The 20,001-nt window shown below is 29.6% G+C and overlaps 1 protein-coding gene across 2 annotated transcripts; it reads left to right on the top strand.

Annotated features, from left to right (window-relative positions):
* Positions 1-609: 609 nt before the first annotated feature.
* On the top strand, positions 610-19,315 carry LOC124356664 (protein YIPF6). 2 transcript variants are annotated; one of them, XM_046807796.1, is made up of 7 exons: positions 610-768; positions 3,116-3,238; positions 4,968-5,046; positions 5,865-5,907; positions 6,881-7,006; positions 7,718-7,875; positions 13,380-19,315. In XM_046807796.1, exons 1-7 carry the CDS (start codon positions 739-741, stop codon positions 13,493-13,495), a joined length of 675 nt encoding a protein of 224 aa, XP_046663752.1. In that variant the 5' UTR covers positions 610-738; the 3' UTR covers positions 13,496-19,315. The 2 variants fall into 2 exon arrangements, with proteins under 2 accessions (XP_046663752.1, XP_046663753.1); XM_046807797.1 differs by lacking the exon at positions 13,380-19,315 and adding an exon at positions 12,944-13,008.
* The last annotated feature ends 686 nt before the right edge of the window (positions 19,316-20,001 follow it).

Raw genomic sequence — 20,001 nt, 5'->3', positions numbered from 1 at the left:
CAGTAGAAACGAAATGTGAAATAACGATTCATGTCTGGGTGTGGTCGGTATAATCCCAAAGTACCCAAAATAACAATTACTTATTTTACATCTTATGGAATTTAATTTCTCTTTCATGTGAAGTTTGGTTTTTTTGCTGGAGTTGGAAGTGGATCATTGATAAAACATTCTTCATTACAATTATCTTCATTTAGTTGGAGACCAGAATAGGGACCCAAAAGGTTTTTTATTCCTTCTTCACAAAATTGTCTGATATTTTGTAAAGATAATCCTCTATAGCATAGCTGAAGCCACCGGGTTTGATTTCAGCCGGAAAATCCTCAAGTGAACCTACATTATTTGCAGTCACTACATGGTTAACTGTAGTATCACATAGACTAATTTTGTGCTTACTGTTCTTTTTGGTCTGAAGTGATTTGAAGGTAGCTCTTCTTACTTATGTTTTTTGTTTGTTACCACTGTTTGTGGCTAAAATAGCATAATTATTCCAATTAATTATACACAGGTTTGGGGATTCTAGAGAAAATGTTAAATAGATTAACCATCAACATACTTCGTTTTTCAGCTGTTGAGCAGACGCTGTTATCGCTGCCAATCCCGTGCCAATCTTTGTGAGCGTCCAAAACGTCAGCTGTTTTGACATGCCAATGCCAACATTGAATTTTAGTTGTAACTTGTAACAAGTTTCGCTGAGATATAGGTTATCTTTATTGAAGTTACAATATCAAATATTAAATCATGGCTGGAGATGGATCTACAAAGCTGGATGTAAGTAATTGTTTTGTTAAATTTTAGTTCAGTAATAGTAGAAGATCAATGGTTTGTCCAAATAGCTTGTGAACATCATTAACATTCAGTGTAATAATCCTAGAATCTTAAGTCTGACCACTATTTTTTGACTACAATATTGTTTTTTTTAATTTACTAAGTAAGTAGAATGTACTTATAAGTGGTAGGAACATATTTACCTAAACAATTTGAATTTATGTAGATGTTAAAACTGCTTGATACGATACAGTAGAGGCTGCAGTATAATAAGTGTCCAACACTTAAGTCAGATAATATGGAATCATCAATATTCATGAGTAAAGAATTCTTGCTATAACTACTTAGGGGAGACTTTAATAAGCGGCCTAGGCCTACACTCGTTATCCGGTTGTTTTTATCTAACAATTCGATATATTATCCAACTCCGATATGTAAAAATCGTTCACAATAAGAGTTATAATAAATTACTGTAACAAGAAGAATCTCGTACATTACAGTTTTTTAAAAATAAGTTTTTAACACTAACATTATAAAACAACAAAACCAAGTATGGCCTAGACTTAGATATCAAAAAAACCTTACAATAATTATAACTTGCCCTGATTGATATTAATGAGTAACCGCTTTTGTAAAATGGAGGAAAGAATTCTCCCCATGTCGTGTTACCCCACATGTTGAATCAACCCCACCAAGCTACTTAAACAAATCTCGTCACTTGTGAGAAATATCTCACATATATTCCTCATATTCATCGCCATTTTCTAATTCTAAAAATATTAGTTTCTTCTTCTTGTTTATTGTTTACATTACAATTACTATAACTAATAAGTTGAAATCATATGCTAAGTTAAATAAATTGTAATATCGAATTACTCCTTCGGATAAAAACATCGAACCATTCGATAAAAACAGCCGAATTACGAGTGTAGGCCACTTATTAAAGTCTACCCAATACTTATACCAAATTTTGTTATATTTTAATTACGTTGCGTTTCAAATTACAGTATATGTAATAATGTTATGTAGAATAAAAAAACAGACTAGGATATCTATTTATAACATATAACAAACAAAACGACATAATATTCACATACATTTTTACTATTTTGAAGGATAAATGTATCTGACACAATTAAAACATTGCCATTTTTGCCAGCAGTATGGGGTGGTGCCAAATGCTACACTGATGGCCAGAAGCATTTCCAATCGGTGCTTTCCCGATCCTAGATCATGTTCTAAATCTTACAACATGATCTGACGATCTGACGTTGGAGAATTTGGACAATCTGGGAGTGATCTGAAGTTGGGGAAATACGGATCAGAAATGCCCCTGGCCATCAGTTGGTGCGGGCTTCTTTGGTGTCATCCCCACACTTCTGGTGAAACAAGAAAAACATCCCGGGTTATTCCATGTAAAATCTATCAATGAAAATATAATTTTGGACCTTGACTTTTCAGATTTTGTTGAATTTTTGTATGGACCAAGACTAGTTAAAATGCAAATATTTAATTTTTCTGCCTTTTGGTTTTTGACTAATACACTTTAAAAATCCACAAAAAGGCAGTTTTGGTCATGTCTTAATATTTTCTTAGTAATGTAGCAACTTAAAGAATATTGAAGCTAAAGTGCTCCAATAATACCTGAGGTTAAATGATCATTTGCTGGAAGTTTGGGAAGAGGGATTTAGAGATTAATGCAGTTTTTTCTAATGGTTTTTAACATGATAAATTGAATAAAGTTTAAGTTCCTTTGTAACTATTACAGACTAGGTAACAAATACTATCCACTTCTTACAACATTATATTGTTGATCAGCTGATTTGTGATACCAACTGACCAAATCATAATTTACTTTGTTCAAAGGTTAAGTGACAAAGATGCGTAGGTACATGTTGTAACTATTTGGATAATCTTGAACAGCAGTAGTGCTATTAGGTTTTAAATGTTAAAATTTAGTTTATTTCAAATTTAATTTAATTTACCAGTAAAGTTTGTTATTAAATTGCGGAATTAACTGAATGTTTATTTCACTGCAAAATGTGTATTTCATGCACGGTAAAGTGTTGGTAGTAAAATTAGATTTTTAAACTATTATTTCATTGTAATTGCCTTATTGTACATAATTTTGTCATAACACTAAGTTGAGCTAAAATATTGTAAAGTGTAAAGATATCAGATAGTAAAATGACTTTGGAATAACATTACAAGTAAGTTAATTTGTATTAAAACCAGGGACTTTGGAGTGTTCTACAGCCTCAAAGTTCACAACCATGTTTAACTAATGGATATAATTGTTTTAGAAAGTAATAATATGTGCTTGAAATTGAATGACATTATTTCTTTGCAGCTTCATGAAGATTTCTATGAAGGGCCTGTAGAAGGAAGTATGAATATTCCAGGGATGAACAAGCCTCAAAGTCTTGGTCAACCGGACTTTAATACATTAGATGAACCAATTAGTGTAACAGTGGTGAGTTGTTCATTTTTATACATCACAATTAGACATCTGGTTGATGCGTTTTTGAGTTAAATATTCTGAATCTTGTATTCAAACATTTTTTGAATGTAGAGGATTTGAAAAAAAGTATTAAATAGGATTCTTATAGATAATTATTTGCTAGTTATGTGTTTGAACACAATATTGAATATGATTAGGAGATAAATTAGTGAAGATCATAAACAGCATTTTGTACTAACTTTGTTGCCTAGGCTACTTTAGATTTTATGTAGACCCAACATGTCAGGAACATCTTATTTGTAGAACATCTTAAAAAAGGTTCATGTTAGCCTATAAAGTACAGCAACGACATAAAAATAACAAAAGATGTGGCACTAAGGCAAAAATCTTATTCAAGGTTTTTTTAGAATATTTTAGTAAACATATAGTTTGTTTCTGAACAAATACTGGTTTTGTTCAGAAATAAATAAAATAAAAATGATTTTGTTAGTTTCAAATAGCATTTTTTTATTAGATACATAAATATAGTAGTAGTAGTAGTAGAAGTAGTAGTAATATGGAATTAAATTTTATAGCTTTTTTGTAGTGATGAAAGCTTTTTATTGTACCCAGAAGTTTTCACAAAATAATTTCTGGTGCAACCATTCTAAAAATTGCACAAAACTAATTAGATAATCTTATATTCTATTACATTTTGGTCGTTTTTATATTTTGAATTTATTGGTAAATATTCAATACATTTTTTATAGTATTATTTCTTTACTATTCCTAAAGAAGGGCTGAAGATGGAATGTTATAAAAATTTATGAACATTTTTTCATTCCTCTCATGAAAAAAACATCTGTACAATCTACAAGTATTATTGTATGTATCAGTACTGTAATCTACACTTCCAGACAACCTGATACAACTGTGTACAAAAATCAATAATTACTTAAGTGTTCTACTTTTGGCAAGTTTTAAATAAAGGCTGGCAAAGTATTAAAACAGCATGACCACTTAGAACTTGAAACATGGCACCAGATAAATGTTTAAACTGTCAATTTTTCACACATGTGCAGTTGCTAAATAACATAATAATAAAAATACGTTATTATAGTATTGTACGTTTATTATGTTTTAATCTAAGCAATCTGGTATAGTAGATGTACAAGACAATGTTCTCACAAAATCACAGTAAAGTACATAACAATATTAATTATTTACCCAAGGAACCAGTTTTTATTCAATAAAATCACTTAATCAGTTCCCATTAGAAATCACTCTTTGATATCACTTGATCTTCATGAATCAGCCTTTATGATCACTTGTCACTAACATAGTTTAAAACTAAAACACAATAACACTATGACTATACAAAAATTAAACTGATTAGGTTAGAAACTACTCAGCTGCTCATGTAATGCAAAGAAATAACAGCTGAAAAACAATGCAGAGCCAATTTCAAGCTAAAAATAAGTCATATACCACTAAACATAGACTAGAAGTCACAGTCATTTAAAGGCCTGCAACCAGGAATAATGATGGAATATTGCATTCTAACTAGTGAATAACAATCAATCGTAAAACACCTGATTGCACACAGGTAATGGAGTCCACCTTAAACGGTCATTCCTAGGTTTAACATTTTTGAACAAAAAGAAATAAGAGGAATATGTCATACCAAAATAAATTGACGGTTTAAAAACATATTTCATCATATTTTGAATTTGTATGCTTCATTTAATACAACATTTTTCAGCTGAGAGATCTTGGAGCTGTCGGTGTAAAATTTAAGCATGTTTTATATCCAACAGAAAAGAAGAGTTTATTAAAAGAATGTAAGTAAAACTGTGATATTATATTATGAATTGTTTGTAATTTTTTTCTCAAATTCGTAGAAAAATAATGGAAAAGGTCAGCTCAATGGCTACACTTAGGCCTCCAATTAGTAGTATAATTGGATATCAGAATCTCAATAAGTTTATGGCAATAAAACAATTCAGGTCAGTATAGCAGAAGGATCAAATTATTTAACTTTAGCATCACTTTTTAAAAGTATAGATTCTTTGAATACTGATATAAAAGCTATAAAACATGGGTGATGCAGTTTGTATACTCTAAATTACTTTGTCCATTCTATTAAGCAGCACTGAAGAGCATGATGTCTTCATTTTAAAGTTCTGTTAAGTTTTTATGTACTTTTTTGATGTTTACACAAGGCTGTAGTCAGCAAAAAGGCCGACTAGGGGTTCAAACCCCTCCGAAATTCACAATAATAACGTTGATGTTTAGCTGAAGTTTCATAAGGTCAAGGTTTCATAGTTAACAAATCTGTCTCAAAATTTTTCTAGGATATTCATGGTTATTTAACTTTTAAGTTGATTATTAAGTTGTTAGAGTATTTTCTTTTGTGGACTTAAAAAAGTTATCAGCATAGGCTTCTTGTTTAAAATATTACACATTTCGTTCTCATAGAAGTTAGGGGAGTGTTTCCATTCGTTATCTATAAATTTTTTAACATCACTAAACGTGATTGATTAAATCACTATTAGAATTTATTAAAAAATTAATTATAATTTTACATTCTTTCTGTCTTGAATTCTCCATTTCAATATGTAAGTGTGATATTTCTACAAGGGATAACATTCTTTTCCAGGGGATTTATGGGGACCGCTATTGTTATGTACATTCATGGCTATGTAAGTAACGTTTATGTTTTATTTTAACTATTTAAGGTTTTGGACTTCAGCATGAGTGAATGATTATGTTTGTAATGAATGTGTATACTATGAATTGTACAGTTATGATGTAAAGTTCGCTAAAGTATGGAAACAGTGTTTGTTAATAAACTAGTGACAAGGTAAGCTGTGAGACCTGTAGTTTAAACATCTTAGTTTTGAACGGACACAAGATGTTCAACAACATCAAGGCACAACATCCCGTAATCTTAGTTATGAAGTATTATTGGTCTCCAATAACTGTGTTTTGGTGCTTATTGTGTATTTTTGTACAATAGTTCAAATTCCACAGTGACACTGTAATTTTAACTTAAATTGCCTGCTATTTCTTAGAAAGTAAACATTGAATTTCTCAGAAAATACATAGAATTTGCTCGCAAGGTTGCCTCCATGGTTATAATGTCAGATTCATGACTGAAGAGATCCTAATTCAGTCTTACTCCTGGTCAACAATCATGTATGTTCCCTCATCAAATAGATCTGTAATAAACCGACACTGTCGGAACAGTCTATTATCTTAAAAAATAAATAAATTGGAAGAAGAAAATAGTGCATTATTGCATTTATTACAACACTGGTCATAAATGTCTGAGGTAGCATCTATCGTTCAGTAGATCAATTTCGACTTAGTTTGTTCTTTACTTTCTCTTGATGAAGTAGACTTTGACATGTTCCAACACTTTATCCATTAGTGTTCCACATTGTTTTATCTAGGATTTTTTTCATGCAGAGGCCAGCCTTGTGGCATAATAAGGATTTAGTGTTATTGTTGTCTTAGTTGTGTATAATTAATTGTTTATTAATATTCTGTGAAGTTAAGTTTGTTTATGTTAATTAAATTAAACATACCTATATATAATGTAACTGTTCAGTAATTTGTCTGAAATTGAGAAGAATCTTTATCAGTGTGCAATCAGAAGTGTTATGATTGCAGGGTCTTGCAAGGAGAGGCATCATCGGCGGGGTATGATGGCGGACCAGAGTTTGCCGAAGTGTTTGTTATTGTTTGGATAGGAGCAATGGTTGTCACCCTAAACTCAAAACTTCTTGGAGGAAATATGTATGTATTAAGAAAAGTGTATAAATATAATATACAATTTGGGTTTTGTGATAAAATGCAGTTAAAACTGTAGTAGGATATAGGTAATGAATTGTAATGTTTTGGCCTAATATTTTTAATATGTATACATGTAGGGAAAACCCGTTTGGTTAATGATTATCACTACCTTAGTATTTATAGTGAAAATAATTAGACAAACAGAATATTCAATAATATTATAATTACTCGTACAATACTACATGAGATAAAAATGACCTATTACAATTTTTTAAGAATTTCTTTAATTTTATTGCTTAGCTATTGGTACATTAATGATCTTGGATCAAATCACTTTCAATAAAAATAAAAGAACAATTTAAACTGCAGAATAAGCGATTATGCCTCAAAAAAAGATTTCCAGCAAGGCAGTATATTCACAAGCAACTCAGCTGGCAAAAAAAATTTTGCACAATTATTTTACTCTCATTAATAAGAGAAGGTATACTTAAAATGCTCATTAAATAAATTGTATAACGTATAACAAATTAGCAAAACATGTATACTCTGAAATAACCTTTTTTAATAGATTAGTTTGAGTAACTAATATACTGCTGTATACCTAGGTTTTTGAAAAAATGCATTGATATGGTAATGTGAATTATAACTTGTATAATAGTATGACTAAATTTATTTGTCAGAGAAAACCAATGTGACTATTGTTTGGCATTTCAGATCATTCTTCCAGAGTGTTTGTGTTCTCGGATACTGTTTGCTGCCGACAGCCATAGCGCTGCTGGTGTGTCGCTTCATCCTTCTGTTCCAACAAGACAATATCCTGTTTACTCTGCGCTTCTTCGTCACAATGCTAGGGTTTGCTTGGGCCACCTTTGGTGAGTAGTGTGGATAATTCCACCCTTACATTTTCTAGTACTTGTAAATCCACCCTCAGGCTCTGAAAATGTCCATATAATAGGACAAATAAATTCTTCAAGAACTGTAATAGAAACAATATGTGTATCAAAAGATATATCAACATGAAAATCCAAGTGTAGCGTGCAGACATAATACTGAATCAAATGTTTGCAATATGTCTAATTGAAAATATTTACTATTATCACACTATCTGCTATGATTTCCTTCTGCTAAAATAAATCATCAACTCCGTTATCATATTTTTATCTTCAACAACAATAATTTGTTTTACTTTCACACATACTAATAAAGCTTCTGGGGAAGTTATATTTATTTATATCATTGTCATCTTAATTCCTTTTAATGGCATGGGTCCTTGTAAAGATTCTCCATTCTCCTTTGTGTTCTCATTTGGCTATTAATGAATGACGTTTGATAGTAAAATATTCAATGGGACGTATTCATAAAACTGAAGTAAATTCTTTTATTTTTAATGATTTGTTTGAAGTACAAGGTAGAGGTGAAAACATGATCTTATCTCTAATGTAAAAATTGTGACATAAAAAATTGTTTGCAAAAAGTATCTAAATATTTTTCAAATAACACATATATTTAAAGGTGAACATAGCCAAATTGTAGGAAGTTTTGTCCTGAAAACATAAATGTATAATGTTGTAAAGTTTATTTTGGTAATTTTTTCTGAAATATTTTCAAAAACAGCTGCTTGCGCATCACTGGGAACTGCATGCTGGTGCAAGCGATGTAAAATAATGTGTGGTACAGACCAAGAGAAATCCAAAGACCACTAAAAAAAATTCTCAGACTTTCGAATAGTGTATGTTATAATGCGATGACCGGTAATGGGGCTGGTAAAATTAATTTAAGTAATGAATGTTTATCTTACAAAATTTTTATGATTCACTTAGTAAAAGTCTGAGTTGTCAAATTTATTGGTGATGGATGCTCAAAGGCTAAAAAAATTTTTAAATATGAAAAGTTGCCTGAAGAAAAGACAAAACACGGACCAAACTGGAAAAAGTGATTGAATTATTGTATTGGTTTGTGATTACTAAAAGCTATGCAAAGTAGCTCCGGAGCCCTTCCATTTCACAGAAATTGGAAGGCAGTAGAAATTGGTGTAGGAGGTAAAAGTAATCAAGATTTTAATCTCCAACTTATTTTTTGTACATATTTCTTTCCCACAAAGACTACATTACTTTACTGTTTACATCTACCTGTATTGTTATTATTATTTATCAGTTTTGTTCCTATTTATTTTATTATTTATATACTATTGATCTGGTAATGAAATGAATAAAGACATTAACAAATTATGATGAAATCGTGAGAGTGACAATTAGACATTTGCTATCCAATTTGTCTTTTAAATACATATTTTTTTAAGTCTTGATAATTTAATTAAGTCTCTAAAATAACTTTTTTCCCACTAGTTTTGACCCAAATAGTGCTGTTACTAAGCAACCAAACAAAACAAATTCCAAAGTTAATTCTTTTGTTTTCTGAGTTTGAGTTGATTCTTTACTAACCACTGTGTTCCTGTACTCATGGCTACACCCAATCGCCGGGCTTAGTTACATACTAAAAAGACCACCAACACCTAATATTTTTACCATTTCTAGGAGTTTTTGACACAGCACATTTAACATGTTATTTAAATTTTTATAAAAAAAGTAAACAATTAACAATGTTTACCAACATCTCAAATAATGTCAACCGAGAGTTGATAAGGTAATAAACGAATAATGATTTTGTGTATGATACAAAGCATATGGCGTCCAAGTAGTTTAAGTATTGTCCACGAGATTGCACCACCAACTGGACAGCTATCTTCTAGACATTTTCTAACATAATAAAACATCAAGTAACACAATATAATAGCTGATGTAACAAAAATAAAACAGCTGATAATATGAAAAGGAGTATATCTGGATGTAGTGGTTGTTCACAAAATTAGAGTTGGACAAGTTTAAAGGGTTAAACTCAAAAATGTAGATTAATTTTTTCATCCATAATATAGTCTGACAGTGTTTTACATCACTATTTTGTGTATAAACCATGTTTAGAAGAAAACAAATAATTTTTAATCTCTCCAGTTTGGTATAACTTATGTAAAAAAACTTGTTCATTTGTAAAAAAGATTGCTTCTTTCAATAAGTAAAAATATTAATAGTGTATTTTGAATTGTTAATGTTTGTTTTATTTAATTTATATATTTTCTTTTTTTCTGTAGCTATAAAAACGAAGTAAAATTGAACTTGTGCAACAAATTTAAAATGAATCTGATAAAAGAGATAACAGATCCCACGTAGTGAGTGAAGGAGTTGAAATAAAATGTTGACTTTGTAACTTAAATTTAAAAGTATAATTTTAATCAAGATTGAATTAATTTGAAACATACCATTTATTTTAAGTCATCTTTATTCACCATTTGTAAAAATGATTAAAATAAGGAATAGTCTCATAATATTAAAATAGTATCAAACACTATAAATTAATAATTGTATTAACATATTACACGTAATTTAAACATAGCATTATTCTGTCCTTATTAAATTATATCTTTCTTTTAAAACTGATAGTGAATCGTATTTATTTATTAGCTCAAACTGGCGCATATATGTGTCACATTTATTTACATGAAGAATTTTAATCCCACATCCAAATGTCACTCCCACCTACCACTCCATTTCACTTCTGCCATCATTTTCAAAACAACTCACCTTTCCAGTTGACTAGTCCTTATCACTTATCAACTGTCTCTCGCTATCTTGACATTCCATTGAGCTCACAGCTATTACATGAGATATAAATAACACTTGTTTTGTGTGTAACACAATTGAATGGTCTATTTACACATGTTTATATCTGGCATGGACGTAATATTATATCTTATTACGTTATTTTGAGTGGCATGAAAGAATCCATTGGAGGAAGCAAAGTCTGACTGATGTACGCTTAAATCAGCCAATAAGCATTGCATGCTGCATAAGCATTCCCAAGCTTTTTCCTAGTTTGACAGTGCTTGGCTAGTACCACTTAGAAATAAGGCCTGAATGCTCTGGCTAAATAGACCTTTGAGTGTATAAATGCGACGAAAAAACAGTGTTACATTTTGCGGCTTGTCTAATCAAGTGAAAATAGTTTGTGATTGCCACATTTGACAGGTGCTGTTGAATACCACCAATAAATGTTTCACAAATTAATAGTCAATTATTTTCATACACAGTCTAGTAGTTATTTCCATAGTTCCCTTTTAAAGAACTGACATCGTGGGAAGGTGTCACAGATTACAGTTACATAAAATAACATTTACAGTGTACTACAAAGATGAATAGTGAGCACTGTCTTAAAAATTATTTAAAAGTGAACTGAGTTTTTTAAACTTTATACCATGTATTATACTGTAAACCAAGTTAATGGAATAAGTTCTTAGAACCAATCCTTGTATTATTTTTTTTAATAAACTTATTTTGGAACAAATAGTGAAATGAAACTAGCTTCTGTCAATTATAAAAATGTCTTTTCAAAACCAATAATGAATAATCAATAATGTAAGAATCTACTTCTAAAAAGTACCATTTTTGTAATTTTGTAGTAATTTATAATAGATTTTTGCTTTATTTTTAGTTATAAGAGCTTTAACCCTTCAACATGGGGATTTTTAAGTGTATATTACAACAATTTGGGTGTTATTGTGGTATACATTTTTTAAATTTTGAAAGCTATTATTATGGTCGTGATTCTATAAATGCCTCATCAGACATAAAACTTCATAAATCAAGTATTTTTTTAGTTGTAAAGTTAAAAAATTGCAAAATGGGTGTTTTGGATCTAGTACATTTATATAAGAAAATCACCCGTCATCCCGTTAATTTCCGACATTTCCAAATTCTTAGACTAAAATTGTTAAAAAAACAGAAATTGGAAAGGCAGTAGAAATTGGTGCCCAAGGATTGGTGTTGTTTTTTTTGGTTGTGTAACTTTTGTTTTGGTTGTAGTGTCATGCTACTTATCATCTATTAAAATTAGGTTCCTCATAATTCAATTTCAAGTTTGTGATCTATTTCAATAATTAATATGTATTTATCTAAAAAAATAATCTAAAATATATATTGGTAAGATTAATATTAATTCTTCCACTATGATAAATATAACGTTTTGGTATATTTTATATCATTGCATAGAAACTTTTTTCAACGACAGTAGTTTCAACTTTATCCTTGTAACACATATCTCCATTAGTATTAAATTACTGGTAATGATCAAAATAAGTAATGTTTACGTACACATTATGGTTGTTATTAGATTAATAATATTATTTACGATTTTATATAACCTGAACTGTTTCATATTTGTGAAAGCTTAGCAATTAGTATGACGTCTAATTTATTGTTACCAAGTAAGTTCTATAACAATCACATTGCACTGATCACAATGTAATGTCAATACATCTGTGTGAGTCAAGGTTAGTTAGCTAGGTGTTAGTTGAGCACTCAGGCCTTTGTTCTTTTAGTTATTGTAATTGTGTCTGAATTAGTAGTGTTTAACCAACTTCAAAAAGGAGGAGGTTATACAATTTAACCTGTTTCTGTGTGTGTTTTTTTTATGTATGTCCACCAATTTTTCTGAATCTACTGAACCGATTTTGATGAATCTTTTTTAAACTAAAAAGGGCTGCCCCATAGTGCTTTCAACTCCAAACTAGAAAAAAGGAATAAATACAATTATAAATATAAATAAAAATGTAAAAATATTTATGCTTTTTATATATATAACTTGGAACATTAAAAAAAGTCAATGAGCTAAAGAATGAGATCAATTAGAAGCAAATACCATGATCTATATAAGAGTTAGAACATTATAAATAAAACACGCAGAAAGGGCAAATTGAACTGATAGTTATGGGTTGAACACATGTTAAACATCCACACACCTTAGAGAACTTTTGTTTATTTTTTGACCATGTTTAATTGTGAAATGATTGTACTTGCAAAAGTATTTTGTGAAGTAATTGGTTGAATCCAGCATCCACCCTGTTCCTAGGAGATAGCCAACCTGTGGGCATGTTTAATTGAGAGATGACTGTACTTGTAAAAGTATTTTGTAAAGTAATCAGTTCAATCCTGTGTTCCAGCATACACCCTGTTCCTAGGAGATAGCCAACCTGTGGGCATGTTTAATTGAGAGATGACTGTACTTGTAAAAGTATTTTGTAAAGTAATCAGTTCAATCCTGTGTTCCAGCATACACCCTGTTCCTAGGAGATAGCCAACCTGTGGGCATGTTAAATTGAGAGATGACTGTACTTGTAAAAGTATTTTGTAAAGTAATCAGTTAAATCCTGTGTTCCAGCATACACCCTGTTCCTAGGAGATAGCCAACCTGTGGGCATGTTTAATTGAGAGATGACTGTACTTGTAAAAGTATTTTGTAAAGTAATCAGTTAAATCCTGTGTTCCAGCATCCACCCTGTTCCTAGGAGACAGCCAACCTGTGGGCAGGAAAGGCCTCGCCGTCTATCCAATATTCCTCTTCTACTTCGTGATCTCGTGGCTTGTCCTCTCCCACACGGTCTGAGAGTGATCAGTGTTTTGTGTCAAGGAACAGTATTTGCTGTACATACGTCTTGTGTAACTTATTGTAAATTTCACATTATGGCCTCGCTAATTCATTCCGTCACATTTATTGGTCTGAGGTCATTTCACAAGTAATTTTAAGAGTTGCACAAAGATATCTGTTATTTTTATGTGAACAAGACTTTCCCGGTTTTAGTTGAATGAAAAGGTAATTTTTATATTAATATATCTGGTACCAATAAAATCATGTGCAGAATCTCGTATAAACCAATGATGTATATTGGTCGTATTCCATTATTTTTTGGACTATTTCCTCGATGTTTAAAATATGTAATAGCTGGTACAAACATTGTGCTAATACATTCAGGCTGGCAAATATGAACAATTAAAAGCCTATTACTGTAGTCAATGTATAACAATAATAATAACAATTATTTTGCACCACTAAAAATTAAATGCAGTGTGTCTAAATTTGTTAATATATCATTTTAAAAATACTTAAGTGGGAAAAAAACCAGTTGACACAAAGTTATATTGAGTAAAGTGACCGTAGAAAAATCATTTGTGTTAGATATTGAAGTATTTTGTGATGTGTCCAACATGTGCGAAAGTTCATGCCACTTACTATATAAAAAAATAAAAGCACTGTAATATGGTGTAATATTGTATTACAATTATATTTAGGTCACAGGTATCAAAATACCTGTCAGTTTTACAATGAACGTCACAATAATCTGTTAAAACTGCTTTTAATACAAAACAATACACACAGTGTAAAGCACTGAAATTAATTATGCATGCAGATAATGCAGCAGTTGGGAATAATCATTATTTTGTAGGGGAAAAAGTAAGTGATGACAAACATTACTAATTAATTTTCATTCACTTTACTGTGAAAACCGAAGAGCTCCCAGGAAAATATAACAGAGCGTAACACATGAAATTATCTTTTGGTTTATCAATTGTTAAGAAATATGGTAATATTGTTACAAAAAAAATCATAGCCACTCAATTCTATATTGCTAATGGCACACAAAAATCAATTCTGTAAATAATAAAACGTGTAGTAGCTACTTTAGAAAGTTTGTTGTATTTGATGTATGCAATCTTACACGGTATAAAGATATTTTCAATTCATTAAATGATTTTGCTCTATAATATTAGTTATTATAAAAAAACCTTACACGTAAAAAAAATTTTTTTTACGTTTTATCATGGCATGGAAAATTTTCTTTACAATTTTTAAATCCAATATGACTAATAATGTCATAAGTTATGTTATTTTCTAAAAGTATTTTATAAATGTAAACAAAAAGTAATTACACACCTGAAAATTTAAAGCATGCACAGGCATAAAAACAGAAAATTTTGGAAAATTTATTATGAATGCTAACATACAAAATTAAAGCGCTTTATTTACATATCTGTAAACAGCAAGTGGACAAAAATGTCCAGAGATAAGTAAATTATATTGGTATGCAAAGTTTTTGTTCCTCATATATAAAATAAGAAGAATTGCCATAAATTAACAGAAATAAATCCACTCTGAGTTCATTGTAACTAGTAATTCTGAATTAAATGAACATGAAATAATATATATATATATATATATATACATATATATATATATACATATATATATATATATATATACCTTGGAACAGCAAGAACTGAGCGGCATTGCCAAACTTGTAACCCGCTGTAACCGCAAGCTGCCCGAATGCAGCTTACTTAAAATGCCTAATCCTTATGCCCGAAAGAAATGTTAGAGCTGTCTTAAATTAATTAACTACGTATTACAAAATGTAGTTTTACGGTCATTTAATAAAAAAGTACATCTTTGTAGCTTATTTCCATGTTGAGATAAATGGATTAAATGGATTTTTGTATTAGATTAGTCTTTTACGAAGATTGTAGAATTAAAATCTTTAGCCGAAATATATAAAAATAACTCATAAACATTAATTTCCTGTATTTAATAGTTAGATAATACAAGTATCTGTTATATCAAATTAGGCATTACTTGTTTACATATTATTAATCATGTTATGTTCAATGAATATTCAGTTTGGTAAGAAAGTTATCAAATACGTCTGAGATCTACTTTTCATTTTCAAAAATTTACTTCAGTACATAACGGCAGGAATTGTTTGCCATAATGGTTTTGTTACGCACTTCGGTTCTCATAAATTTATTAGCACTTTCAGCATCTTTCGTGATTATACACTTACAGCACCTGAGTGGTCTTAACTATGTTTTATCTAAAATTACTTTCACAACTGGGTAATTTAAGTACTTAAAGAGGCAACAGTTGAGATTGTCATGCAGCACAAGTTTTTTTTATAATATGAAAGCACTTTCTACATTTCAAAAGTAACCGTTTTCTATAACACCCAATTGAGTCCATCCAAATATCAAGGGTATAAATAATATAAACAATATAGGGCCAAGGACAGATCCTTGCAGTACACCTGTATTTACAAGGAGTGGTTTTGATCTGTCCTCTTTCTGTGTTCTTAACTTTAACCAATTGGCTGCATTGTTCCAGGTAGCTCTTAAACAAGTTAAGGGGAATACTTCTATGCCCAGATTGTAAAGTTTGTTTAAAATGAGAGAGTGGCTAATCGAGGTAAAGGAATTTTAGTCCATTTAACTCAAGAGTAATTCTAATGCAATATGCATTGATAAAATAATACTGTGTATGTAGACAGGGCTAACAATTAGGTTTACAATGATATCTACATAATGATAGCTCAAAGAATTAATGACTATCTCCCAATTGCCAACCACAGAGAGTCAGTAGTTGATGGGTAATTTTTGTTTGTACTACTAGGAATAAATAAAATTTGAGTGAAGTTTAAATAAACCGATACAACAGAGTATTCAAGGATCCGACAGAACATAAATACATTTTGCTTTTTGTTGCGTAACTTGTTTATTGATGTTTTTGCAATTCTATGTAAGCCGGACATTCTGTGCTTTCTAATGGTGATTTCCTGTATTAGTAGGACTATTGCACTGTCTGATGTGCATTTTAGTCTGATAGACACTTAATACTACATCAAAAATGCATGTTCACAGACAGTTGTCAGCGGGCTTTGGATTTTCAGTGTTGTTTATGAATTCAGCACTATTGACAAAAAAAGCAGTGGCGATGATTGTAAATATTCTAAATATACAATATTTAGTTTTAAAGCAAATAAAATGCTTATAGACGTAAATTAATAAGAATGTTGCATCTGTTTGGAACTGAGTTAAAAACACTTTAAAATAGAAAGAAGAAATTGTAGATTTTATCTACATTGGCATGCCCTGGGGTTGAAATGTGAACAGCAGAAATAATTAGTAAATTTTTGTTATTTAAAATTAATATTTTTTCCTCTTTTTGTAATATCAATTGTGGATACAACACTGAATCTTTCAAAATGTATTTACCTTAATTTAAAATAAGCAGTTAGCCTTTTTCGAAATGCTTTCAATATACAATTAGATTTATATTTTGTGTCTGGTTAGTTTGTAATAATTAATAATATGGAGCATTAGATGAAGATTCTGCACTCTTATTCTTCAAGAATTTGTTTGATGTTCATTAATAACAATCATACATATAAAAACTAATATTTTATGTATTTTAAGTGGAAATCCATCATAAGAAGTAAAACAATAAATAAAATAATATAATACAAACTATGGATGCAGTTTGCTTGCCAACATCAGTGTAATATATATTTGTCTTAAGTGTGTAAAAATTGGTATAAAAATGTTCAGTGTGTTTTATGAACTGGTTTCAAATATAATAACTACTTTATATTAAGACTCTCATATATATTTTTCATATATTTTAGATTATGAATCAGACTGCATGATAAACTTGTAATATGTATGGAAAGATGTAACTATTCTTAGGAAATAATTGAAAATCTGTCACAAATAATTGTAAACAATTGTATTTGTAATAATTTTTAACCTCTCAATGACTTATTCATTCCAGTTTTTACTATTTCATGTTGACCTTAGAAGCTACAATTGGGTATTTCCTGTAAGTAGAGAAAGTAAACTAACATAATGTTTAGTCAAAGTTCATACTGGGTTTTGAATACCATTTATGGAAATTTTGGAAACAAAACAAATAAAGTATAATTTATAACTCAATAATGGTGAGATTTTGTTGAACACTTTGAGTGCGGATCCCATATTTTACAGGCAGCAAAGTTCCAGAAGAATGAGGGTCTTGCCGTTTTATGTAATTAATGTTTTTGAATAAAATTATATTGTGTGATCTATATTATTAAGGGTTTTGTTTACTCTGTGATGTTAGTTACACAATTCAAACTAGAATGCGCACTAATTATTATTGAAACAGCTTATTGACAAAACAGAAGAAGTTGGCTTGTTTGCAAAATCTGCTATGCAAAAATACATGTTCAATGTATATTATACTAAAAAAAACTATAGTGTACTACATTTTACATAATCATCAATTGACAGTTTATGTTCAAATAAGATCTTGTCAAATTAATGTAAATGTGTTTGGTTTAGATTCTAATAAAACGTGAGCTAAAATTTTTCAGGAATTTAGTATTATAAGAATTTTACAATTTTTCAAAGTCAAAGTTAGAAGAAAGGTAAAAAAACAAAAGAAATACAAATATAAGCATTCTTTTTTATGTATAATGGGTTTTTGACTTAGTGTTTTGAAAATCGCTAAAACACCCAGTGTTCTATAATGAAGCCTGTAATTTGGGTCCAGCACTCAAAGTGTTAAGTACTTTACTCTGCCAATAACATTTTAAGATCTTGAAATTGTTATCAAAATTGATCCAGAATATCTAATATCCATAATATATTATCTGAAAAGAAGTCAACTTCAATATTATTGCAATCTGTTTATTGCATTGTTCAAGGCCAGACTCTCCCAACTGCAACTCACTTCTCAGCCCATTAAAAAACAAATGTATTCTTGCTTGGTTTGATTTTAAATTGAGTTAAAATAAATTAAGCTCATACTAATGTATCATATATGAGAACAATAAATAAGCAAATATATGAACAGCACCATGAATCCTAAGTTAATGCATGAGGATTATACTATAGCCTTTTAGGCATTTTTTTTTTTAGATCTTCTGGATCAATTTGATAACAACATTAAGATCTAAAAATCCTCAAACTTTTTATGTATAGTTTATATATATATATATATATATATATATATATATATATATATATATATATACATATACAGACATAAACTATAGATAAAAAGTTTGAGGATAACTAGATTCTAAACTAAATTACTTGCACAGTAGAGTAAAACTTTATCCAGATCACTAACGTCAAAAAAATCTGTACTAATGTAAAAAAAAATTAAGATTGTCCAATTAGCTGGTAACGAATCAGTAATTCCCTGAGAATTTGGAGACAACCAGAATTCAAATCGTAATTATCCATAGACATTTTTCTTTGTATATAAAATAGGCTGTTATATATTTATTTCATTAAAACTATTCCAGTGGGTGCTATAACAGCGTATATTGATACTTTTTCAGTATTCAGCATTGTTATTTAATGTAATATTTGGTCCAGCTATATTTGGTTAATTATTACTATTAAATTGAAGTGTCTTTTCATTAATGATTTGACTGATTAAAATTGTCCATTTAAGTATTTGAAATGTTCTTATGTAGAATACATTAAATGGTAAATTTTCTGATTTGGGCAATCTACTGAAGCACTATTTATTTTAATTTGTTTTAGTTTGAGTTGTTGAAATGTAAATACATTCACTTATAAATGTTGTTAATACACAATTTATTTAAACGCCTTATGTTTTACTGTTTCATTGTATCCTTAAACCATTTAAAATTGTTGTAATTTAATAAAAGTTATCTTTCAGTATGAATACAGTCCAGTATTCATTTTGAATGCATTTAATTAAATTCTTAAGGACCCACCATATTCCATTTAAACTCACTAACTTTTGGACACATTACGCTAATTATATGTGAGTTACGTCTATACAGTTTCTTGTTTATTTAGAAAATTGTACGTTTTCCTGGTTTCTTACTCATCGTGTGTTTCAAATATATAACAAAATTTATTTTAAAAAAATGTTTGGAAAAAATATTTAATAATTAATTGTTAAAAACATTTTCTTTTATGTTTAATATATATTTTTGACATGATATAACCCTGTGTTAAGAATTAAATATGTGCAAAGTATATGTGGTAATAGTTGTGTGAGACTAAGTTCAATGGTTTTCAAGATATGTGAAAAATTAAAAATGTAAATTTTGGGAATCAAACAAAATGTTTTAACAAGAAACGTTTTACAATTACCCTTGTTTAATGTCCTCATGTACTGTTCGTGGGTTTGTGTGTAGGCTTCTGCAGCCTCATGCATATTCAGTTTTCTTTTTAATAGTATTCCCTTTGACATTATGTTTTTCTCAAGACCGATAGCCACCTTTTCAGCCTTGACAGTGCTGTTATTTTGTTATAACAAAATCT

Source organism: Homalodisca vitripennis, chromosome 3 (genome assembly GCF_021130785.1).
Source record: "Homalodisca vitripennis isolate AUS2020 chromosome 3, UT_GWSS_2.1, whole genome shotgun sequence".
Lineage (NCBI taxonomy): Eukaryota > Metazoa > Arthropoda > Insecta > Hemiptera > Cicadellidae > Homalodisca > Homalodisca vitripennis.
The sequence above is the reverse complement of the archived record's forward strand: the minus strand, read 5'-3'. Positions and strand labels throughout refer to the sequence as shown.

Bases quoted from the DNA above. Each gene is read 5' to 3' on its own strand.
- LOC124356664 (XM_046807796.1), top strand. From the start codon at position 739: ATGGCTGGAGATGGATCTACAAAGCTGGAT. The intron at 769-3,115 runs GTAAGTAATTGT...ATTTCTTTGCAG, and splicing joins ATGGATCTACAAAGCTGGAT to CTTCATGAAGATTTCTATGA. The intron at 5,908-6,880 runs GTAAGTAACGTT...TTATGATTGCAG, and splicing joins TTATGTACATTCATGGCTAT to GGTCTTGCAAGGAGAGGCAT.